General features: G+C 39.8%; 1 protein-coding gene and 1 pseudogene across 1 annotated transcript in view; one reads left to right on the forward strand and one right to left on the reverse strand.

Moving 5' to 3' along the window:
- The window catches only part of HDAC8 (histone deacetylase 8), a 210,412-nt gene that overhangs the window by 97,163 nt on the left and 86,941 nt on the right, over positions 1–26,308 (forward strand). The window contains exons 8-9 of the mRNA XM_054695891.1: positions 18,190–18,362; positions 22,045–22,139. Coding sequence (XP_054551866.1) covers positions 18,190–18,362; positions 22,045–22,139 — 268 coding nt within the window. The remainder of the gene's footprint in view (positions 1–18,189; positions 18,363–22,044; positions 22,140–26,308) is intronic.
- LOC119246075 (glutathione peroxidase 2-like) lies at positions 14,947–15,784 on the reverse strand (annotated as a pseudogene).

Below are 26,308 nucleotides of genomic sequence, written 5' to 3' on the forward strand. Positions count from 1 at the left end.
TCAGAGGAAATACTGCGCCACCTATGTTTAACCTGTTTGCTCTCTGATTATATTTGAACACAATGTGAGACAGTCTTAATGCTTAATCTGTTACTTAAAATGCTGATGACTTGGGGAGTATTTATAGTTAAGGACTGTGGGAGAGAACAAAAACAAACCCTTCTTTGCTGTCGGCTTAAGAGAGGTTTGGATAAATACCACTCTGAAACCCCAGATCTCAGGGGGACCAAAGGACTCACCGTCATGAGCGGTCCTCACATATGCATCATTTGAAGAAATTCAGAGTTGGGTTTAAACTTTAAACTTTCGACTTCATTTTAAAGCCCCATCAGCTAGAAAGCATTCTTTACTGAGCGTCCAATCATTAGTGTATATCTCCCAGAAAAGCTTATCATATGCATGGATAGAAAATATACTGAAGCTGATAGTTCATCATTTGGGGGAAGTTCACATTTCATTAATAATACTCAACTACTCAACTTTCTAAGATAATTAAGTGCAGACACTGCATAAATATTTCACCAAAAGAAAAACACATTGTTACCCAGACTGCTCAAGGAAGAGGACTTATGAAAGGCAAACCAGAAATAGCAGTCTTTATATTCACATATGTAAAAGTTTGCTAATAAGAGCTATCACCAGACCAGAGAAATAATCGGATTCTCATGTCCTAGAGTTCATAATGGTAGTTACTAAAATAAGAACCTACCTGTATTTGGTCCTTGGCTTGTTTTCTTTGAGGTCTATGCCTTTACTCTACAACTCAAAATTAAAAGAAAAAAACTTTTGTCCCCATCAAAAAACACCAGTCTAAAGAAAAATCCAGATTCCAGAAGTGAAAAAACAACTTAGTGTTTTTGCCTCCTTTCTTTTATGACAGTAAAACTATACTTTTCTATTTTAAATATTTTTTATAGCTCTTCAACTGCTTTTTCCCCCCAAATGTTAATTCTATTGTGCATAGGCTAACCAGAGTAGCCCACCCAGAAAGAACTCTTTTCTAGGACAACAGGGTCATTAAAGATCTAGTTTGTTTTTTCCCTATGGGGAATTCCTCTGTCCATCTATCCTGAGCTCCACTGCCATCCAACAAAGAAAAAAAAAATGTCACCAATACTTAATATAGTGCCTCTGTGGTGTATATTTAGTGTGGGAGAAAATTCCTTAGACCCTGACATGGCCTCTGAAATACAAGATCGTTATATTTAAGCACAGGAACTGTTCCTGTTGTTTTGGGGCCAAAATTCATTTCTCTGATGTCACTCTGACCTTCCTACGCAATAATCGAGCACCTCAAGATACTCCATAGGATTTTTGAAATGTTAATTAAGAAGAAGAAAAGGGGAAGCGATCATGCTTCATCAGGATTTTGTGTATCTTTAAGTATGATGACACTATTCATTAATTCTGCAAATATTTATTGAATGTCTTCTCTGTACCAGGCAGAGAAGTATACTATACTAGGCATTGCTGGTAATAAACAAGACAGATGTGGTCACTGCACACTGGAGCTTAGCTTCCTGCCTGTGCCAGGAATTCTATTAAATATGTATTTGCTCTTTTTCGTTTGATCATCTTTTACTTCTTAGATTTTAAATTCCTAATTAATATTTGGAAACCTGGAGATTCTATAAATCTACTTTTTCCTTAATTTTCAATGGAGAAAATTCTGACTTCCTTCTTTAGAAAATGAATAGTGTGACATGTCCCTTTATAGAGCTCTTATGGAATTACATCATTTTCATGTGGTTTCCTTTTAAACTAGTCATTACTAAAGATTTTTAACATTATGCATTTTTGCAACTGTAGACATAATTTATATCATCTTTTGGTCCTGGCTCTATCTACATGTAGGGTAGAGATTCTCCATCCGTGCTATAAGCTGTTCATCCAAATATCAATGGAATAAAATCAGAGCAATGGAATGTCACTAAAAGACATTTAAATGAAATGTTTTGTTTTGCTATTGACTTTTTATGTTAACATTTAAAGATGAGATGTTTTAATGATGATGAGTTTTTCTTTCATTATAGTGATAAGTCATCTAGAATTTATCTTCAACATGGACTCCAGACTATTCAGGTTTAGAAGCATTAAGATAGATCCTCAGTGAAAGAAAACCCAACAATTATAGCTTATTCTTTTAGACTTGATCATGTGGCAAAAACTCCACATATATCCACATATGTACATAAATATTTCAAGCAATACCAATTTCTTGAAACTCTCATTTGATAAGAAGGGAAGAAAGCTAGAAATTTGCATTTGAGAACAAATAATTATATAGCCATACTTCCACCTTCACCCCCATTTTAATCAGAATCTGAGAGCTGGTGAAAATTCTTCATAGAATTATTCTTCCTCTCTTCTGTTGGATCACAGCTTCACCACCTTGACCATCATTAGCTCACTTTGACCCAGTGGTAAAGGTAGCAGAAGCTGCTAATTCATTTTATAAGCCTTGTACTTTGCACTCAGCCCTCTATAAGTAATATATTTGTATTAAATGCTTTTATTCTATTTGATAAACTTCTATCCTACCTCTATGTGATATGACAGATGTAAATTTGCCTATCATTTCTGGAAAATGGATGACTCAGACACTAATTAAATTCGCTGTTAATGTTAGCCATAGGTGGAAATGAGGCCAAAGTGGGCCATTCATTTATTGTTCCTAGTTTGATGTGCCTTTTAAAATACTAAATTCAAACACCATTAAGTGCCTAAGAACATCGAATAATTTGTGCTTAATTATCTGAGTTGTCCTGAACACTCTTGTCAGTGACCTCCCTCTGCCTGTGCCCCAGTACTTGGCTAGGGTTGCAGTGAACTGTTGTTTTTTTTTTTTTTTTTTTTAACCTCGCTTGATCTTTTGGAGCTTTAAATCCGGTGGTGGGAGTACTAAGGTGACTATCCCCGAGGGGAGAAATCCTATATGGTCAAAACACTAACAAGGATGTAAAACAATGGTACTTCAATGATAAAAAATAAAAAGAAAACAAGAGATCAATAAAGATAAATAAATAATCCAGGTTGATAGGACAGTTCTCATATTCTTCTCTTAACCCCCTTGTTCAGTGTCTCTCGTAGCCAGTTCCGGACTGCTGTACCAAGTAACCCTGATACTGTGTCAGTCCCCCTCCCACACTGCCAGCCATCTTCATGGACAATATATTTTTTTTTTCATTTCAGTCAAGGAGGACAATCCTGGAAATCTGTGGATTTTTTTTTTCGCTCTGGTGTGCACATTTCCTGTCCTCTTGCCGAATTGACCCCTGCCCTCCGGAGAAAGTGCCCTGATTCTTCCATAGCAGTTTTAATAGGTTCTGGTACTAGAACATTCTCTGAAACTCTCCAGAGACATGAAGACCTTGCTTAGAAAAGGAAAAGTTGAGAATTACACCCTTTCACGTAGCTACTCTGACTGTACAGCTGTGCTGTCTGGAACATTCTAACAACAAAATTCTTATTACTCCTCTCAGCTGCTCTCTCCACCTTGTACCCTACTCCACCCTAGTTCTCCTCCCCCTCCCATTTTCTTTCAGTGGTGTTCTGCTCCTTCGATCTAGCCTAGAAAAACTCCCCTTTAGGTCTGCTTTCACATGTTACAGCTTTGAATGAGTGCGCCTGACATGGCCATACACCAGCAGCCGCCAGGACTGATGAGCTCGCTCGCTGTGTCCTGTTGACATGGCCTGTACAGAGATTACATTAAATCAAAGACCTGATGCTAAATTCAGCTGGACTTTACACCCTGCACGGTTACCCGTTGCACCGTCTGGAAAGAGTCCTACTCACAGGAACTTAAAAGACCAAAAAACCCCAAAGAATTCCTCAAGAAAAGCCTTATCAAATAACCACCTAACAAGTTGACACGGGAAAGGGTGTGTGTTCATGCCAGTACTCCAGGGAGCGGGAGGTGAAGGAGTTGGTCGGTGCTGTTCTGAGCAGGAGACTTCTGAAGAGGAAGGTGAGGGGTTGGGAGTGGGTGTGGGTGAGACCCTCTTAAATATTTTAGGGATGAAGTAGAAAAATATCCTATTTAAATAGGCAAGCCTCACTAACTCAGCCTAATTAGAGGAAAGCCGGTCTGAATCATGGAATATTTTTAAATGCATTTTTATTACTTTCAAGCAGCGGACATGCTAGTAATTCAAATTAGACTAACAACATCATACAGCACCTCGGGGAAGGGGCTTAAAGAATCATTTGTAATTAGCATATCAATTATTTGTATGTAAGTGGATGTGCACAAAGTGAATAAAAAGTTTATTCTCTTAAGTAGGACAAGCATTCCCCAGTGCAATCCTGTTTACACTATTAATTTGCTTAGCCAGCCCTTTTTGTGCCAAGATAGATGTATGTAAGAAATGCTTATTTCCTCAGGGAAGAATGAATCGCTTCCCTGTGTTTAGTCCAGTAACTAAGAAGCGGAGCGCCACTTGATTGGTTTGGGATTTCCAGGATATGGAGTTTTGAATTTGCATACAGACTAGAGAGATTTCATACGGAGAAGATCTGGCAGCCGTTGCCAGAGAACCAGTTTCCCCATCTGGATTTCATTGAAGTGATCTGGATTTCATCAAGCAACAGGACACTGATCCTAAATGATCCACCAGACACTCTAACATAGGCATGTTTAAAATACATCCTGCCCCAGAAAAATAACTGTTAAAATATGATGAGTTGGAGTTACTCTGTGTGTAGTACTTAAAAGTAATAAAAATGCATTTCTTTTTAAGTCCCACAAAAACCATGCAATATCAAGTTAATGATGAAAATCAATCCCCAAACTCTTTCTTGCACACCTCATTGTGTGACGGCATCGCAGAGATTTCCAATCATCTGGGAAAGGATATTATATTTTGATGAGCTGCACCAGGTGCGAACTATATGGCAGGGTTTCAGCTTTGAATCTTAGGGAGGCCCTCCAGGGTAAAGAAGGGTGAGGGAAGTGCCGGGGCATGTTTATTGTTAACAAATCATTATTGTCCACTTAAGTTTGAAAATCAGAGCAATTGAATTGAAAAAGAAGAGGTATCAGGTATAGAGGGAGTGTAGAAAATATGATTAGGAAATGAGAACCAGAGATATAGGCCTCTATTTCTACCTGGCTGTATTAAACTGTGCTCTAGGTAAATTGTGAATTCTTCAGGGCTCCGAGGGCAACAACTGAGCACAGAGAGCATAGCACAGGCAGGAGATAGACAAATGTTGTAACTACAGCTGGGAAAGACTCCAGCTCACCCCTTTCCCCCAAGGGCATCACTATCTAGGGTCTGCAAAGGCCAAATAGCTATTTGGCTTTAAATCTGATTTTTTGCCTAAGAAATCAGAGAAGTCCTTTTCCATTTTAATAATGTGTTCTCCCAATCTCTATCTCACAAACAGGAACTTATGTTCCTGTCCCTTAAAGTGAATTTTCTGTTTGGTGAAAGGTAATAAATTGGCAGCACTGGGAAAGGAATTACTGTATTCCCAGGACAGGTATAACTGGGCAATGACACTGTGAAATTTCTTTCTGCCTTTGGGGACCATTAAAGCACTATTGCAGGAAGTCACTGAAGTCACTGCTGTGGAGTGCTCTGCTGAACTCAACCGTGTCCTTCCTAGTGGGCTGAAAAAATTAACATAGCACTCGAAAGTCAGCTCATTCATTTATTCATTCACATCAGGGCGTGTTTTCCATGTGCCTGGTACTAGGAGAACACGTTCGCAAATGTGAATCATTTCATCCTCAAGATAACCCTGTGAGGAACAGGCTATTCTTGTTTTGCAGAAAAGGAAACTGAGGTTCAGAGAAGAGAAGTGATTTGTCCACGCAGGCATGCAGGCACTCTATCCAACTTTGTCTGACCCCAAGTGCAATGTTCTCCCCGAGCTCTGTGTTGTGGCGGCTGCAAAGGAGATGGATGTGCAAATAATGTGACATAGAGCAGAAAGCAAGCTGTGCTGTGTGCGTGGGCCTGGTGGTGACAGAACGGTGACATGACCTGCCCCAGTCCTAATGGAGTCATTAGTACAGCGAGCAGTAGGACTCTTAAGTCTTCTTCCATTTGGGGTGTTGTTGTTTTTTTTTTTTCTTGTGGTGGTTTTAGCTTAGCTCTCCAAACCAGTCTGCCTCTCTACCCACCTCAACCCCTGCCTGACTAAACAAGCAGATACATTCTGCTTGCTCAGTTCTCTTGTCCTTCAGCAGGAGAGCCAGAGAGCACTGGGGTTTGGTAAAGAGCAATGGATTCAAATTAGAGTTGGTGCTCTAATTCTAGCTCTGATGATTCACTCTAGGCAACTGGTAAGGTCCTTTAATTCTGGATAACTCCCTTTCTCCTGTGTGAATGAGAATGGCTTCCTTCAAAGGGGTAAAGAGATAAGTAATAATAAGCTAAAAATAGTGCACACACCTTTTTGTTGCCAAGGTGACATATAATTGATGAGTGGAATTGCGTACTGCAAGGCATGTTAGAAAGAGATGCCAATTAGATGTTTCTATATAATGGACTCAGCAATGAGAGAAAATATGTACTTACAAAATGTTAGGAAATTGCATCTCAAAAATTAAAACAGCAAAAAAGAGATGTGAGGGCTGTTTGTTTGTGGGATTTAGGAGATTGAGGTTTGTTTTTTCAATTTCGTGGCTTTTGGGGTTTTGTTTTGTTTTTTATTAGAGATGTTCATGGAAACAGTACAGCTTGTCTGATGCTAAAAGCAGAAAGAGAAACTTATAGGAAATTAAATATATCCAAGAAGCACCCATGGCCCCAAACAAAATGAAGCATAGTCCTCATCACAGAGAGCCCCCTACGCACGACACAGACACACACACACACACACACACACACACACATCCCATTTCTCTGCAACCCTGAACCATTTGCAACAGAGATTCAGGAATCACTCAGGCATTCACCATATGCTGCATCCTCTGGCAGGTTGAGGGGTTTGGATTTTTTTGTTTGTTTGGTTTTTGGCAGATTGAGTTTTTGAAGAATGAGTCAGCAGTACCTGAGTTGAGATCCGATTGAGAATTTAGAAAAAAACATTTGGGACTTATTAGCGATAATGTGGCTCTTGAACACAATCCCTCTCTGAATCCCATCCAATGCAATAGACTTAAATTTTATATCGTAGAGAGGGGGCTTTGCTACTGTCATTAACTTTTCTCAGGCTGACTTTGAGTGCTCACAGCATTAATAACAAATATTTCTCTCTTCTCTCCCTCTGCATCCTACCCTTCTTGGTCTTTTAACTTTGAACTCCTCATTTCTTTAATCTATTGAGGAAGTCTCCAGAGAGTGCTGAGAGTGTTTGTTGGAAAACAGAAGGAGGATAAGGCTAGTCTAGGCTGGTTTGCATGCTAGGAAGTCAGGAGATGGAACCTGCTGGGAGCCTGCACCAATCAGAGGCCTGGCCAGAGGGGCAAGTGTGGCTCACCAGATCCTATCACCAGCATTAAGTAAAGATAACAGGAACTCTATCTCCCTTGCATCCCACTGCCTTTGGATGAGTCTGTTAGGACTTTAAGTATTTAAAAACACAAAACAAAAACAGGCTCTGTCCCTAGTATTAGCAACAGAGTGGCACCAGTGTCTACCATGCAAGCTGTGGTCTGTCCTGCTGGAGTGAAAGAAAAGGGGTAACTCGACAGTTTTGTTTTTTTATCTAAAAGCATTAATGTCATCAACTCTGGCTTTTCTGCTCTTAAGGCACCAACCGCCTGCCCCAAGTCAATGCCTTACAGAAACAGCTGCTTCCACCTAGCCTCTTCATTTGCACAGCCCTATCTGAAAACCAGACTGCTGAGTAGCCAGGGATCGGGTTTCTCATTGAGAAAGGGCATTTCAAATGAATATCTTGTGTGTTTATAGGGAAGTTGCTAGTATAGTGTAATGAGAAACCTGTCCTACCCTCCTTTCTGGTTAAGGATTTTGTATCTTCCAAAAACATAACATTAATGATTTGCAGTGTAGCAAACAGTAGAGTGGTTAGAGAAAGTTTCCCAAAACTGGAGTGATATTTCATTCATTTATTCATTTTTGATGTCTATTTATTCAATGCCTACTATGTATAAGTATTGATTCTACCCTCAAGAAAGTTAATGGAAATTTAGAAATTTTAGATACATAGAGAGATACACATATATATTCATAGTGTCACACATTTGAATAAAATAAAACATGAAAAGTTATAGGAACCATGAGGGGGGAATGCTGTGGGAATTCAAAGAGAGAAAATATTTCAGAAAAAGGCTTAATTGAGGTGGTAACATTTGATCTGGCTTCTAGAGGACAACTAATTACTATATCTTTACAAAGTGTGTGAATGAGGATGTGTTTATGAAATCTGGGTCAAGTTTAAATATACACAGATTGTGTTGTACGTGGAAGTTACAGCAAGATCAAAGTCATGAAAGGCTGAGCTACATAGAAAGAGTGGCAGTGGTTTGGCCTGTCAAGTGCATGTTCCTCTATGAGAGGAACAAGTTGCAAAAACGTTGGTAAAGTGGATAGGAAGGATATCACGCAGGAGTTGGAATTCACAACTGAAAATTTGTAACATATTTCTAAACATTTGCAGAACCACTGAAAGTTTGAGAATGAAGGAATAACATGGTCAGCTTGGGAAGATTAAACCTCAAAAAATAATAATGTTGTGGCTGCGACTGCTGTTCTACAAAATAATGTGGCTGGGGTGGCAGGCACAGCACTTGATGCACAGTAGCTCAGTGCATCATGTATGAAAGCAGGATGATGTGGTAGTTTAGAACATGGACTCTGGTTCAAAAACCAGCTCTGTGACTTAATTATAGCTATGTGGTTTCTTAACCTCCCTGGACTGTGGTTCCCCTATCTGAAAAATAGGATTAATGATACTTATAAATTTTTATGAAAGTCAAATGAGCTAACGTATATAAAGAACATACAGCAGTATAAATGAATAAAGTGCTCAATAAACAATAGCTGCTATTATTTTTTTTAATTCATGGAGAAGATGGATTTTAGCTATCATGTAAAGAACAGATATGATGTGGGCATGTAGAAAGGTGATTTTCAGGTACCAAGAAATGCATGCCAAAAGGTGTAGTTGTAAGAAAGTGTGAGATAAGGAAGGTGAACCATGGACAGTTCAGTTGCCTACAGAATGATATAGGCTTAAAAGTTATTAGAAATTAAGATTAAAAAGGTAGGCTGCCATCAGATCATGAAGACTTGGAGTCAGGTTGTGAATTTTAAGCACTATCTAAAAAAAAATGGAGGGACATTGAAGGGTTTTGAGTACGGCAGTGACTTGATCAAAACCATCCCTAAGGAAAATGAGTCTAATGGTAGTGTGTGTGTGATGAATTAGCGAAGAGACTTGAGGCATGGAAATTGATTAGTCAGCTTTGCTGTGTAATCCATGAAGGAGGTCCTAAGGGCTTCAATGGGAGTGGGGGAGAAAAGGGAATAGGCGAGGGATAGGTCCAACACTAGTAACTAAAAAAGGATCAGGGAAATGGAGAAATTAGAAAGAGTCTCATAGTTTTGTACATAGATGACTGAGAGTGTCATTAGTAAAAGGGTGTCATTAGCAAAGACAGGGAATAATGGGGGTGGATAAGATGACAGGGCCAGCATGGTCAAAATGGAGCTAGAAATCACAGTTGGCGTCTTTGTAGAAGTTGACTAGTTGATCCTAAAATGTATACAGAAATTCACCCCAGAATAGCGCAAGGAATCTTGAAAAGGAAGAACGAGGTTGGAAGACTCACACTTCAAGATTTACTCCAAAACTACTATAATCAAGACTGTGGGTTCTGGCATGAGGATAGACATATACAGTAATAGAATGGAGTTTAGAGGCAGAAATATTTACAATTGATTGCTTTTCCACAAGGGGTTCCAAGACAAGTAAATGGGGAAAGAATAGTCTTTTCAACAAATGGTGCTGGGACAATTGAATATCAACATGCATGCTTCACACCATATACAAAAATTACATCTAAATAGTATAAATATAAGAGTCAAAACTATAAAACGCTTAGATGAAAACATAGCTGTAAATCTTTACGGCCTTGAATTAGGTAGTGCTCTCTTATTTATGACATCAAAAGTAACAGAAGAAAAATATAGATAAATTGGATTTTGTCAATTTTAGAAACTTTAATGCTTCCAAGAACACTATCAACAAAGTGACAAGACAGTCCATAGAAAGGGAGAATATTTTTTCAAATCATGTATCTAATAAGGACTTGTATGTAGAATATATAAACACTTAAAACTCAATACTTAAAAAACAAATGACCCAGTTTAAAAATGGACAAATGATTTGCATATATATTGCTCTAAAACATACACAAATATCCAATAAGATGTGAAAAGCTACCCAACACCATTAGTCATCAGTGAAATGCAAATTAAAACCATAATGAGATGCCACTTTATACCCACTGGGGTGACTATATAATTTAGAAAATGACAAGTATTGGCAAAGATGTGGAGGAGTTGGAACCCTCAAACACTGCCGGTGGGAATGTAGAATGGTGGTATGGAAAACAGTCTGGCAGTTCCTCAAAAGTTTGAACATAGAATTTCCATATGACCCAATAATTCTACTCCTAAGTATACACCCAAGAGAAATAAAAACATGTCTACACAAAACTTGTATATAAATGTCTATAGCAGCATTACTCATATTAGTTATAATTGTCCCTCAACTGATATACAAAATGGAGTATATACAAACAGTGAGATATTATTTGGCCAGAAAGAGGAATGAAGTACTGACACATGGATGAAAGTTGAAACCTGTCACCAAAGAACACATATTATACAATTCCGTTTACATGAAAGATCAAAACTATACAAATCCATAGAGGGAGAAAGTAGATAAGCAGTTGCCATGGGCTAGGGGTTAAAGAGTGGTGGAAATGGGGAGTAACTGTTAAAATATTCTAAATAATAAAAATATTCTAAAATTCATGGTGATGATGATTGTACAATTCTGTGAATAAGCTGTTGAATTGTACACTTTCAGTGGAGTAATTTATTTTTTAAAGGATTAAAAATATTTTTAATGGAGTGGTATCTGCAGATTTTTTTAAAGACTTATTTATTTATGCATACAAGAGCTGTGGTACAGGCCAGAGGTGGGGGTGAGAGGATTCACCATAGACAGAGTGGGGAACAGAAGAGCAGAACAGGCAGACTGACTGAAGTACACTGCTGAGGGGAGTAGTGGGTGAGACAGGAGAGGTCTGCTGCACCATGTGGGTAGCTCCCTGGCCAGCCGGTATCGAACTCATGCTGCAGAGGCTGCGGATTCCTTCATAGTGTGGTGCTTAACCCCTTGCACCACTAGGTAGGCCCGTATCTGCAGATTTTTGAATAGCCTCAATTGTTTTTTGCTTCTGGGACATGTAAAAGGATAAAAGGGAAAGACTTTTGGATATCCTGACCCAGAGATCACTCTGCTTTCAACAGAGCAGCAAGATCAGAAATGGGGTTGCAAGAAGTATGTCTAGGTTGCCAATGAAGTGAACACATTGGGAGGAAAAAGGTGGGCAGCTTGTATCCTAAAGGAATGGAATCAGTAGGAAGGCAGCAGCTAAAGATGTAAGAAACAGCTCACTGGTGGATGCATGGTCCTTAAAGCAACAGAAAGAAGATGTAGTGCTTAGGTAGAAATTAATCTTGAAGAAAAATATGAGGGAAGAAATTTTCAGCTAAAGAAAAGAGGTTGATGGAGGGTTGGATCAAGAAGATGTGACATAGACACCCAATGGAATACTATTCAGCCAGGAAGAAAGACAATGTTGCCATTTACAGAAACAAGGAAGGAGTTGGGGGGGAATTATGTGTAGTAAAGCAGTTAGAATGACAAAGACAAATAATGGACATTTACATAGAAAATGATTCAACAAAACAAAATACATTTTCCCAAAATTCTGGTGGCTGGACATGGATCAGTTCAAGTGCCTGCTGGTAGATTTCAGGTGAGAACTTTCTGGCTTGCTGGTGGAAGATGTGAAAGAGAGAGCTCTCACTTCCTCTTCTTATAAGGCCACTGGTCCTCACGGATGGTAGGACCCCACTCTTATAACCTCACTTAACCTTAATAACCTCCAAATTCAGTCATGACGGGGGTAGGGCTTCAACATAGGGATTGGGGTGCCCCACTTCAGTTCATAGAGGACATCAGTAATGAGCCCACATTCACCCTCACAATTTCCCTGAGAACTGCCTTTCCAAGGCTGCTCTGCCATCCCCATAGAGCTATTCGGGAGGTCCAGCATAGAGTGGTGAATGAGAGGGAGGGATGGGGGGAGAGGGGTATAGGGGAATGGAAGAGGAGACAGCAAAGGGTGCCTCCCCTCTCTCAGAATCTCAGGCAGTGGGTGGGGCTCCTCAGTGATGACAGCTTCCTACTTTTTCCCTCTAGCCCAGGGGTGCTGGTGATCTGTTGTTCCTAAGAATTATTTTTCAGCAACATTAATACTTATCTCATTCATCTCTTATGGTTCCCATTTGACCACCAAATTAGATGAAAGCTTCCAGTCTTGAATGTAGGAGTGTCTACTATGTAGCCGTCTGTAAGTTCCCTTACAGTTCCCTCCTGCCTCCTGCCTCCTTCCCTCCTGCCCTCACTTCCAGTTGCTTTGTTATTTACAAAATACCCTCCCTTTTCCAAGCTTCTTATTACCCTTTCTCTACCCCACCAAGCCCTCTCCATCAGAACTCCTTGTTGACTCACTTTCCCTACTTAGCTATCATTAAAACAACCCTTTCAGAAACACCAACCTTCCTTTATCCTTTCCTCTCTCCAAGTACCAAAAACTCATAAATGTTATACACGTATGCTTTCTTATGTATTGATATATTTTGCCCTATCAATTCCATCATAGAAACATCTACCCAATCCATCTCTCCTTCCTTACCCTTGCTGCCACTGGCCTAGATGGTTGCAAAAGCCTCCTGGGAACTCTCAGTGTATCCTATGTGACAATCAGAGTATCTTTTCAAAATGTAAACATAATCATGACCACCCCCCAACATGTGTATACACACAACACACACACAATGTTTGAGAGATTTCATACCCTAGAAATAAAAGTGTAAACTCATTAACCTGCCCGCCCATCTAGCTCTTTGTGTCCTTACCCATATTTATTTTTTACTTCACTAGTCTTACCCCACCACTCCCTACTACTAATGCTCACAACCATCCCTAACTTTAGCCCACATGCCTGTAAGTTTCTACTACTCCTTTTTAAAAAAAATTTATTTCCAAATAATCAGAGGTTCACAGGAGGTTGCAAAGAAATGTAAAGTCCTGTGCACTCTTCTCCAACCTCCTCCAATCTTACATAATGATGGTACAACATCAAAATTAAGAAGTTGACATTGCTCTAATCCATAGAACTTATTGGGTTTTACTAGCTATATATGGGGGCGGGCTGTACGGGATGCTATCAGAATTATAGCTTTGTATAACCACAACCACTAGCACAATCAAGATATAGAACTGTACCATCACCACAAGGCTTTCTCGTGCTATGCTTTATAGCCACGTCCATTCCTAACTCCTGGCAACCATTAACCCGTTCTCCGTCCCTATAATTGTTATTTCATAGTGGTATATAAGTGATATCATGCAGTGTCAACTATGGCCCTGGGCTTATTCACCTAGCAAAATTCCCTTGAGACCTAACCAACTCTTTTGCATGTATCAGTTGCTTATTTCTTTTTATCAATAAGCAATATTCCAATGGTATGGATGTACCACTGTTAATTTAACCATTCACTTGTTGAAGTACATCTGAATTGTTTCCAGTTTTGGCTATTACAAATAAAGATGCTATAAATAGCCATGTGCAAGTTTCTACTTGAAAGTAATTTTTCATTTCTCTAAATGCCCAAGAGTACAATTGCTGGATAATATGGTAAGTCCATTTTTCGTTTTGACAGGACTTGCTGAACTCTTGGTGGTTATATCATTTCACATTCCCACCCACAAAGTATGTGTGATGTAGTCTCTCCACATCCTCACCAGCAGTTGATTTTATCACTTTTTTTATTTTAACCATTTGGTAGTTCTTTGTGGTCCTTCTCATCTTTTAAGACCAAGTCAAGAATTAAGTCTATTGATTTAATGGTTAGATGCAAATGGAGAGGCTAGTACCCCTAGCATGTTAGGTTGCACCAGGTATGTCTGTCCAGAGGCACACACCACAAAACCCAAGATATCAGCATGCCAAGTCAAGACTGGACACTGGTAACAGTATGACTAAATACACTGAGCAGCCTGAAAAGATGAAAAAATATATAGATACAAAAATGATGAGCTGTATAAGAGACTAAAGGTTACCACTTATGCCCAGCTGGTCTTCCCAGTTGCTTCCCTGTCTGATTCAACATGGGAAGTGACAGCCCAGGAGAGTCAAAGCCTAGAAGACAAGGATTCCATGACTTCAAACCCTGATGCAGACATTGCTGCCAAGGCCAACAGGAAAGGGAGCCTGGGGACAGTGGGGGATCCAGTCACTGGACTCCAGCCCCTCAGCAGCGGTGTTGGGGAACTGGACCTAGACACAAGGCTAGTGAAGAAGGCAGAGGCCAACACAAAAGACAAACCTTATCTTGCCAGCCCCTTCCTGCTAGATGTTGGAGATTTTAAGTTAGAGATTCTTACCAGCAGTGCCACATTTATGGATCTTAAGTCTACCCAAATGCAACTCTGTCTAGAACGATGGACTCTTATTCAAATGATATTCTTTTATTTTTTTCCACACCTGCCCTTTTTTATTGACTGATCTAGCAGGCTGCTCCAAGCCCTTCCCGCTTCTGAGACACCATCCTCCGGGTATAGTAAGGCACCATTATTCTGTGAAGACCCAGAGCTTCCTCTCTGCTGCCCCAAGTTTCGGAGGCCCACGTTGAATCACCAACCAGAAGGGTGGGGGAGGGAAAGGAAACACAGGCCGGAAAGGCAATACTTCAAGGAAGGCGTGCAGAATCCCAAGGAAAGGTAGCAGGGGCTGGACGAAGTAGGAGGTCTGTGTGCTGAGCAGCTCCTGTCTATAGGGCCGCTTTGAGGAGGCACCTCATGTGGGGCTCCATGGTGATGGTGGGGAAGGGGCGACTGCAGCGCGGAGAGGCCCCCCTCTGGCCGGATAAGGAACTTCTCAAAGTTCCGAGCGACAGGTGAGCGGCGCACTGGGCTCCAAATGATGAACTTGGGGTCAATCTTGAGGGAAAATGGGTCATCATGTGGGAAGGAGAGCTTGTCCTTCAGGTAGGGAAAGACCGGTGCTCGTTCTCACCATTCACCTCACACTTCTGGAGAAGGGTAAATGTGGGCCGGAATCCACCCTGGGGCTGACATACTTCAGACAATTCATGAGCTCATTCTGACAGTTCTCCTGGTGTCCAACTTTGTTGCAAGGGAAGCCAAGGCGCCTGGGGAAGCGACACTGCAGCTCGCTAAGCTGGGTGTAGTGGTGGCGGTGGCCATTGCCTGTGCCTCGGAGGGAGGCTGCATTCGCTGTCAGCACTGCCCTGCCTCGGAATGTCTTGCTATCTACCTTCTACCCCTGCAGGCTGATAGCACTGGGGTCGTAGAAGGACTTCTCAATGTGAGCCATGGTGAAAGAGCAGTGAGCCTCAAACGCTATTCTTGAATATAAAAATGCCCACGGAGAGATCATTCTGGGTGACGACGACAAGAGGTTGGCCAGCTGGGCAGCCACCACCATGTGCAAGCCGAGATTGGAAAACCTCTTCATGCTCTGCAGAAGTGTAAAAGTCTTAGCTCAGAAATTTCAAAAAGGACCATTTGTTTACGGGTTCCCTGCCAGCATCTTTCAAGCCGGCCCTTCTTCCTTCTGGTTCTTCCCGGAAACAACCCGGCCCCAAAGTGCCACGCCCACCAACCAAGAATAAATGGATATTTACCCAGGAAGACTTAAAAAAAAATAGAATATTTCTCAGAAGAGGATCGAGGTCCTGTAGACAATCCTAGCCCACGGAGGCAAGCTAATGCTTCTGGAAGAGACTCCAAGGCTCCAGGTGCCCACAGCTCAGAGCCTGCATGCTGGGGACCCTCCTGGTCCCCCAACAACACCCCCTCGCTGGGCAGTGGCCACCTGCAAGGCAAACCCAGGAAGTGAAGACTGTCTTAGTCCAATAAATGTTTTCTCTCCTTTTGAAAAAAATCTTTATTGATGTAGACATTTGGATTCAAATGCTGCCACTGGTAAATCACCTTTCTTCATTTGCGCACTTGAAAGTTGTGATGAGCTGTGAACAGGTGGCTCCTCTTTTCAACATTTACCTAGGTTTTGCCACATGCTGAAAATTTCACAGCCCATACCTGCAATAGAACAAAGGTCAAATCTGACACACAACTTCAGGATAAAGAAGTATTTGTGTCTTTCTGATACAATCTAAGAAAAAACCAAGTTAGCCTCTGTAGAACCTTTTCTAAAAACCTCTGGGAAAGTTGATTACTCCCTCCTCTGTGCCATCTCTGATACTTAATTTATCGATGTATTTTAAGTATTTATTTACATAGTATGAGTCTTCCCCTTGTTCTGAGCTACATGGAGATAAGAGCTGTGCCATATTCATCTTTGTTCCTGCAGCATCTGGTGAGGTATGTGCTGGCCACACAGCAGGCACCAGTAAATGTATGCCAAGTGAGGGAAAGAATAAATGAGAAAGTGTCTTGCTTGCCTCCCCCACCCCCCATTCAGCTATGAACCCTTTTAGAACAAAGATCATGTCTTCCTCTGTGTCTCCCAGTGGCAGCTAATAGGGTGCTCTGTACGTGTAGATGCTCAATAAATGTCGGCGAACTATTCAGGTGACTTATCTTCCCTCTGCACCCAGGAGATAAGCGCATGAAAGAGAAAACAGGCCTGAGTATTTCTGTATGAAGGATCATATGTCATAAATTTTATAATATTCTTATAATCTCCACAATCACTCAATATTTGTCTGTTAGATGAGAAATCAAAACAAAACCATCTTTTGAGTCAAAAAAGGCCTCTGCAGCTGAGCACTTTTCAATAGTTTCAATACCCTGGTTATATATGAATTTGTGACGACCGCATTTTCTATCCGTCCCTGAATTCTTTTTGCAATTTCAGAGGCATCTGGGAATTTTCTGTTTTTGCTGCACTGGTATAATTTGACATGTTGATTATGAAGGGGTCATTAACCCCAACATTTTTTATCACTTTTTGACTCTGCATTTTCTCAACTCTGAAGTATGTTAATTTGTGCTTGTTTATACATCTCTGTAAGAGTTACTCAGACCCTTGAGGGCTGGTATATGTTTTGTCTGGGAACAAGATTGTAAGCCCCTTGAGAGCAGGGACCTTATAACTCCTAGGAATGCATTCTGGACATTGTCAGTGTTCAATTAATGATAATACTGAAAGTCTTAACTAACGTCCTCTGTCACACTGACAACTTCCTTTTTGTCTGTAAGGCTTCCAACTGTCGAAAAAAGCTGTCAGGTTGATTTGATATCATTGAGTGATTCCACCCAAAGTTATGCTCCTAGTAATATCCAACTACAATTTCTTCTTTATGGTACTTTCAAATGTATAATTTTGGATGGGTTGTTAAGTTCCCATAACTCCTTGGTTACATATGAATTGGGGAAGCCTGCATTTTAGAACCCAGAAGTCCTTTAGCATAATAAAAAGTAAGCTGATGACATCTATGCAAGCATGTAATTCTCTTGACCAGCCCCCACTGATAACTAGGTGATAAACTCCAAGTATGTTCATGGTGTTAAATTATCAAAATAATCCTTAATAACTATTTAGTGTATGTGTCTTATATCCCTAGATCATAAAATGGAGTAAATAGATAAACTATGCCTGTGACTATTGAGGTTAAATTAATATGCATGATCAAAGGAAATCTAAGTCCTAAAACTGGGCAGTTTTGATCCTTGGTGAGGTTGGAGGTGGGGGAATGGTTTTTGTAAATCAGGTTTATTGAGAAATGATTTGTAAACAAACTGATTTACCCTTTATTAGAAAGTCTGATGAGTCTGGCGGGTTGGGTTTTTGTTTTGGTTTTTTGTCCATCATTGTTTGCTGGTTTAACTAAACCTCCAACTGGCTTTACCACCACCAGCCTAGACCAAATTGACCTGTCTTTTTCTGTCCTTTGGTATCCTTTCTCTTTTTTGCAGTGTGCTGAAGGAGGTATACATAGCCTTTAACCCCAAAGCAGTGGTCTTGCAGCTGGGAGCTGATACAATAGCTGGGGATCCCATGTGCTCCTTTAACATGACTCCAGTGGGAATTGGCAAGTGTCTTAAATACATCCTTCAGTGGCAATTGGCAACGCTCATTTTGGGAGGAGGTGAGTACAAAGGAAGGTCACTAAGAGAATTTGTTGACCTTCCTGCCTGTTTTGTCTATTGACACTGAGGACAATTTGACTTTCTTAGATTAGATCTTACCAACATATACCTGAGTCAATGAAATCGGTGTAAGGAACTACTCTGACTCCCCTCCTGCTTGGCATGCAAATTGACTCCTTGCTGCTCTGAGTCTTTCAAGGTTTCAATTCCTGAAGCATAGTTTCTTTGTTAAAAGAGACATCAGATCTCATTAAGAATAGAGAAAGTTTATTCAATAAATGGTGCTGGGAAAACTGGGTCGCTACATGCAAAATAATGAAGCTTGACCACTACCTCACACCATACACAAAAATCTACTCAAAATGGATTAAAGAACTAGACATAAGACCTGAAACCATAAAATACATAGAAGGAAATATAGGTGAAACACTACGTGATTTGCACATCAAAGACATCTTTACAGACACTTCACCCAAAGCAGTGATAGCGAAGGCAAAGATAAACAGCTGGGACTACATCAAATTAAAGAGCTTCTGTACAGCAAAAGAGACAATAACAAAAACAAAGAGAAACCCCACCAACTGGGAGAACATTTTTTGCACACAACACTAATGATAAAGGACTGATCACAAAAATCTGCAAAGAGCTGATGAGACTCAGCAACGACAAAGAAAATAATCCAGTCAAAAAATGGGCAGAAGAGCTAAAAAGAAACTTCTCTGAAGAGGAAATGCAAATGGCCAACAGGCATATGAAAAAATGTTCAACATCACTTGTCATCAGGGAAATGCAAATCAAAACTACCATGAGATACCATCTTACACCAGTGAGAATGGCACATATTAAAAAAACTAGCAACAACAAATGTTGGCGAGGGTGTGGAGAAAAAGGAACTCTTCTGCACTGCTGGTGGAAGTACAAACTGGTCCAACCACTATGGAGAGCTGTGTGGAGATTTCTGGACCTACTAAACATAGAGCTTCCATATGATCCAGCAATTCCACTCCTAGGTCTTTACCCAAAGGACACAGAAATATCCATTCCAAAGAGCACCTGCACCCCTATGTTTATAGCAGCACTATTTACAATAGCTAAGCTTTGGAAACAGCCCAAATGCCCAAAAATAGATGACTGGATCAAGAAGATGTGGTACATATATATACCATGGAATATTACTCAGCATTCAAAAAAGATAAACACATGCAATTTGCAGCAACATGGATGGCGCTGGAAGGGATCATGCTCAGCGAAATAAGCCAAAAAGAAAAAGAAAAATACCGGATGGTCTCACTCATAGCAGGAATCTAGAAAACTTAAATAAGGGACCAGGAAAATGAATAACTATAAGAAAGTGAAAATCAAAATCAACAAAAAACTATGAACCAGAGACACTTTTTGGAGGGTGAGGGGCGGGAGGGGAGGGATTGGGGTCAGAATGGGGAGGCTGCAATTGTATGGGAAATATAAAAATAAAATTTATTATTTTAAAAAAAAAAAAGAATAGAGGATGTTAATCCCGGGAGACTTTGATCCATCTTCTCTCAAAGTAATCTTTAATTCTCAATTCTAATAATCATCTTTTGGAAACATACTACTAAAATCTTAACCCTGCTCATATATTAGTAGCAAACACATGAATTAGTTAAATATTGAGGCTGAATTCAAAAGTGACTTCTCCTCCATCCATAAACGCATGGAGTTGTGATCACAAAGCAAAATTGAAAGATCTTCAGCGCCTCTTAGGCATCCTGGCTTTCAGTATGTTCTGATGTTTTGTATTACTTCACCAACAGCAAGTTCAATAGAAGCATTTACACATTTGTGAAAGAGGTCTTTTCCAACCTCAACTACCTTTGACGATGCCTTGCCTGGAATCATCTGTCTATTTACCTGGCACAATCTATATTTCACTGGATGAATGGACTGTATGTTAAAATCACCTGGTCAAGCAGATTAAGCTTAAAATATTTGTATTATGGAATAACTATAGTTTGTTGTTTTGTTAACCTGTTGTGAAAAGCAAATTGAAAGAGACCTTGGGGATGTCCTATGAAGATGAGTGCATGTTCAGCACAAACACGCAAGCCTGGGCCTTAGGCAGCTTCAAATAATATAGGGACCAAAATTAAAGGTGGTTACTAGAAACAACCTTTTATGAAAAGCTGGTAAGAAACTTCAAGCCAGGGAAAAGAAAAAATTGATGACATGTTACTTTCCTTGACAGTACTAAGGATGGTAATTATGATATTGTTAGGGCCAAGAGGAAGGAAAAAGAGACCTTTCCACAACATATATCTGTTTGAATTTGACTTTTGTTTAAGGCTATTGTCTTTACTTAGCATTCTGAAAACCTCATTGCTTTTGTCAGTCCTAAATTTTGGCTTCTGAATATTTAAGAGTAACTCTTCTTATGCAATATGTACATTCCTGAAAAGGCCTATGCATGAGCAGAATTTCTGCAGATCCTATCATATTGTATGTGCACCAGAGAGAGCTTACTACTTAAACAAAACCTATAGTGGTTCTTCCTGAAATTAAATAATTACACCCAATAAGTCAATTTTATAAATTCAGATTTTCCACATCATCAGTGTTTAAAGTAATATCAGTATTATTTCACTTAAATTCCTAACCCCAAATAACACATAGACAATGAGTGGAGATGGCCACATCCCCAAGTTTCAGTAGAATCCATTGAGTCCTAAAAGATACATTAGAGAAACTTCAGCATCCCTGACCTTTCAAGGAGTTGAAAGCCTCAAGAAAAGAGTGACCACGTGTCCCAATTTATACATGTTATCCCAGTGTAATTAATAGTGTCCCCACTTACTCATAAGTATACCATTTTGGACAATGAATTACATGGTCACCTGCCTAAAATAAGCTAGATTCTATTTTCTTCGGGCTACACTGAGGTTAAGAAATCATTCCATTTTATCCCTGTGCTCTTGGAATTTAGCTAAAGGCCAATGTTCTGATGCTTGCATGGCAGAACACATCTATTCAGCACAAAAATATGCTGATTATTAGCCAGTATAATATGGCTGCTGGGTGACTGTGACAGGACCCGATGAAATGGGTCAGAGAGTCAGTCAACGATTCCTTCCTCATCTCATTCTCTTTGATCTCTGCCAGTAGGCCTGTGTTTTTGTGGAGAGAAGGAATGCTGATATTGAAAGAAGGAAATCTGTTTTTGTCAGCATTTTCCTTTTCTCTTTCCTGGATGTTTCTAGGGCTATATCTGCCAATAGCTTTAGCATACAAATCACATCCAGCAGTCAATTTGTTGAATTGTTGCAAAATTCATCACAGAGTCCTTGACATTGGATATGTCACCTTAAGTTCCGGGAATCTCAAACTGGCCTATGGCTCTCGATGGAATTGAGGAATTTGGAGTCCTCGGGTGCATATTTGTTTAGAAGTGAGGGCCTCTTTAATCTTCGTAGGTCTTGGACGTCCCAGTTCCACACAGCTTTGTTGATTGACTGGTCCACTAAGGTCTGCCTACTAGATGGTTTTAAAGTATCAGAGAAGGCTGTTTGGATAAAATTCTGCAAGTTGAAGTTGTCTTTTTAGCTGTTTTATTAAAACATTTTTTTTCTCCTTTCTTACCCACTCCCTTCCCTCTCCTGCTGTTTTGTGACTATTCTCTCCTAACTTCACAATTCTTGATGGAGACAGGAGGCTATAACCTTGCCAACACAGCTCGATGCTGGACATACTTGACCGGGGTCATCCTAGGGAAAACACTATCCTCTGAGATCCCAGATCATGAGGTAAGTAAGGCTCTGACAAGTCCTCTCTTCTTTAAGGGGAAGAGCTGAGTCATTCCACCTAATCAAAATCATGTCCTCACCACTCAATACCGTTTTGTTGAGAGACACTCCAATAACAATAACACACTGTCTTGGCAGAATAGTGGACTCTTGTTCCAAAATATCCAAGACCTTCTGCCTTTTTTTACAAGTGATCTCAAAGGCCAACCAACTTCAATTTCTCAATTAATTACAGAGACTGTGGGAAGGGGTCACCTGTTCACACAAAGAACTCTTTCGAATATGTGTGTATTTCCATCCCCTAGCCTCAATAAAGAAGGGGCAATTTTTTAAATGTATAAACCGGTTTCTCTATCTATCTTTAAAAGGCCCCAGAGGCGGTCTGTCACACCTGTATTCTTTGGTGGTAGTTCTGGTCTCTTAGTTTTCTTTGACTAATGTAAAATCTGAGAAACACATAATCACCACAAAAACAGGTCTGGTATTTATCCAGTGATTAGTAGCACACAGAGGTTGGGCTAGGACCATCCAAAATACAAAACAATCATTTGAGCCCTTGCTATTTCCTTTAGCTGTATGAGATGGGCTCTCTGTTTTATGAAGCAAAGATATGTGTTCTAGCTTTCCCAAAACACATGAGTGCGCATATAATCCCTTATTGGAAGGTGGACCCTTTCTTTTCCCACCTACCCCAACACCTAGCAGGAAGCATGTTCCCAAAGATCAGGATGTGAAGCTATAGGCCTCAGACTGTGGCTCATATAGTGAACGAATACATGCAGCCCCACCTTTGCAAGCACTTCCCGAGGAGTAGAGATGGTACTTTGTTAATAATGTTTTGATTCCTGCCAGATGCAGGAGCAGTACACTTGGGAGCACTGTGCTTTTTAAAGTTACTATTATTTTTTAAAAATTAGAAACAACTTAAACTAATTTCCTTCCAATTTTCTCCCAACCACAGATGAGGTATAATATGTAATTCAGAAAAACCATTCATTGTGCCTAAAATACAAATAGAAGGAACGCTGTAATTTGAGACAATTTGCTGGTGTCAGGGTTAATAGAAGTCTCTTTTCTTGACTTACCTTTATTCAGTATTTGGAAGCTTTATGAAGTATAAAGGTAAGCGAACAAATTACATTTTTTCACAAATGTGATTGTTTTTATTGCTGTGGGAATATCTCAGATTGCTTTGTAATTTACAGCACTGAGACTTTAAAAACTGATCAAGTTATGTCAAAAAAGGGTTGTAAGATGTGGAGGTCTGAATTGAGAATGAGTGTTCTGTTCCTAGGAAACAATGTATATCCATAGATTCAACTGTATTAAAAGTCTGATAAAAAATTAATAGAGATGAATACTGCCTTTGGTACCTGGAGTAGCTGTGCATCCGAATGGATATGTGGGCTGGGTCTTATAGTTAGACACATCCTGTCTTTATACTAACATATCCTGCCAGATACATGAGATATAATGTATGTCAAGTGCCTAACACACAGTTCTTGGCACATTATAGGCACTTCTGAAATGCAAGTTCTGTCCTTCTGCTTCGCATGCTCCTAACAACTTCTTATACCCAGACATTTATGACTTTGTCATTCATAAATTTGTCCAAACCTTTTTTGAATCCCTTCTGTCATATCCTTCTGGTATGAGATCTGAGTCATCCAAGAAGGAACAAAGAAGAAAATTGAAATGACAGCCTTCCAGGTACAATAAGATAACATTTTAATGAAAATTGCCAAAAATAGACTACGCAGTGTGAAGGCATATATAAAGTTTTTGCCACAATACATAGTTGCACACAAATATCCTTGTGGTCCTTTATAATCAGATAAACAAATGGTAGATCAAAAAAAAATACTTGCTGAACACCCATTGTGTGCCAGGCTCTAATGCTGGGTGTTGTGTAAGATCTGAAGACATTAAGACCACACCCCCTACTCGGGCAGCCTGGGAGGGAGGGTAGTATAAGCGCTGGGGAGATATATAGATACACAAATAATCATAGCACAGAGTAGAATAAGAACCAAAAGGTGTGGAAATGTGCAGCAAATGTAAAAATGGTCCAAAGGAATATACAAAATATTTTCAGAAATGTAGTCAATGAAAGGTCAAGACTGTGCCACAGTCAATCGCAGTCTGGCTGACCCCTACACTTGCCTTCACTCTCAGGCTTGGGCTTTTGTGCTTCTGTCTCCTAGGTTTACTCCACCCTCCAAATGCCCTCTTTATTGTCTTTCTAGATGCAAGTTCAAACCCTGTACCTTTAAAAATCCCTTTCCTAAATATATCAAGGTCCTTTGAGCTCTTCCTTCACATTCACTTTTGCCTTCCTTCATTTAACAAGTATTCATTGGGCTCCTACTACTTACTGGGTTATGTTAAGACCTTAATTCAAGGGTACAAAGACAAGACAAACCCGGTGTCCTCACAAATCTCATTGTGTAGTAAAGGCAACTGAACAGTGTGTACAAATCTAAGAGATGAGCAGAGAGGAAATGTTTCACCAAGACTCGGAACTGAATTTTGAAGGTTGATTTGGGAGTTCGCCAGATGAAGAAGGAAAAGCAATTTAGGCTGAGGAAATAGAGATTGGAAAGGACCTGGTACCTCATGGAAGAAATGAGAAGTTCAACATGTGTAGGACATAGGGTTTGTGAGAGATGTGGAAAGGATTAAGGCTTTTATGGAAATTGGAGCCAGATTATGAAGAGTCTTGAATGCTGTGCCAAAGAGCTGATGCTTTTTTTCTGTGAAAACAAATGAGCTTTGGTTTTTAGAAAGCTCACCTGCTAGGGCATGGAAGATTGCAACAGGCAGAACTGTTAAGAGGTTCAAATACACTCCTATAACACTTATAGTCTGTACCATTCATTTGATCATCTGTGTTTTCGTTGTCTCCATTCCCCCTCAGAGTTTTAGCAGAGTGTTAACCACCCACCTAGTTGGTCTTCATTCATTGAATGAACAACTGAATAAATGAGTGTTTGAGTAGTAAGTGTCTCAACATTTACGTTGGAAAACTTCTATTTTTAAGATGGAAGAATTGGAAGCATTAATCTAACCTTTTTCTGGAAGCAGTTTAACCTCAGTGCCAACTACCCATTCTTTGCAAGGGGTATCCCAGCTGAAGGAAATGGATGTGTCCAGGAGAGAACACCAGATTGCCTATAAAGGGAAGGGAGTTGAGAAAGTTAAGACCAGAAAGTATTAGAAGTGATTAGAGTGGTGAGATTTCAATCAAGCGCTCAGGAGCTACAAAACCAGTATTGCCATAAAGTCAGTGAATGTGGAGTTAGTGCCAACACAATAATTGGGGATCCAAATTGGTCGGCCAAGCATGGAATAAGGAGGCAATCCTAGCAGCTCTCCTGGCTGCCTGTGCCTATGCAGGTGCCTCTCTTTTTCTTTCTCCTTTTCCTAATAAACCTGCCCTTTTAAAATGTTTAAAAAAAAAAAAAAGAAAGAAAAGGAGGCAATCCCAGCTGGAGAAAGAGAAGGACCCAGGTGGGAAAGCTGAGAGCATTGGACTGGTCCATATGACTGGCCCAGATAGCTCTATTTTAGGGAAAGTCCAAAGGTGGTATGGAATCCTATAAAAAAACCAATTTGCCTAATTTAGCAAATTATCCATACCATGTAATAAGGTTTATAAATCCAGTAATACTGCTTGGATCCAATGATTTAGGATAGAGTAAGGCATGCATAGCATGTACACTTATGTACATATACATATGCATATACCCAAATCACCAGGTAGATTTATCAGCAAAATTTAGTGAACAAAAAATATTTACTTAACCAGACTGCTTTTGATACACTGGCTGGATAAACTGTGCCTCATTCATATGAGAGAATATAGGTAGCCATTGAAAAAATTGAGTAGGTTTATATATCAGTATATGTTACTGATGTAAAATAGTCTTTTGGGGCAATCTATAGATTGATGTGGGGCGAAATAACATCCTAGTATTTCATCTTTCAGTGCACAAACTTGCTCTATCTTTCCATTTACTTATGTCTTTTAATTTTCCATTGTAATTTATACTTTTCATTGAGTAGGTATTACACAAATTTTATTGAATTTACCCCTAAGTGTATCAAGATTTTGATGTCATAAATGATGTTTTTTATTTTAATTTCTCATTATTTGTTGCTGCAAAATA

The sequence above is a fragment of the Talpa occidentalis genome, unplaced genomic scaffold (assembly GCF_014898055.3).
Source record: "Talpa occidentalis isolate TD23 unplaced genomic scaffold, MPIMG_talOcc4v2.1 talOcc4.15, whole genome shotgun sequence".
In the NCBI taxonomy this organism is placed as follows: Eukaryota; Metazoa; Chordata; class Mammalia; order Eulipotyphla; family Talpidae; genus Talpa; species Talpa occidentalis.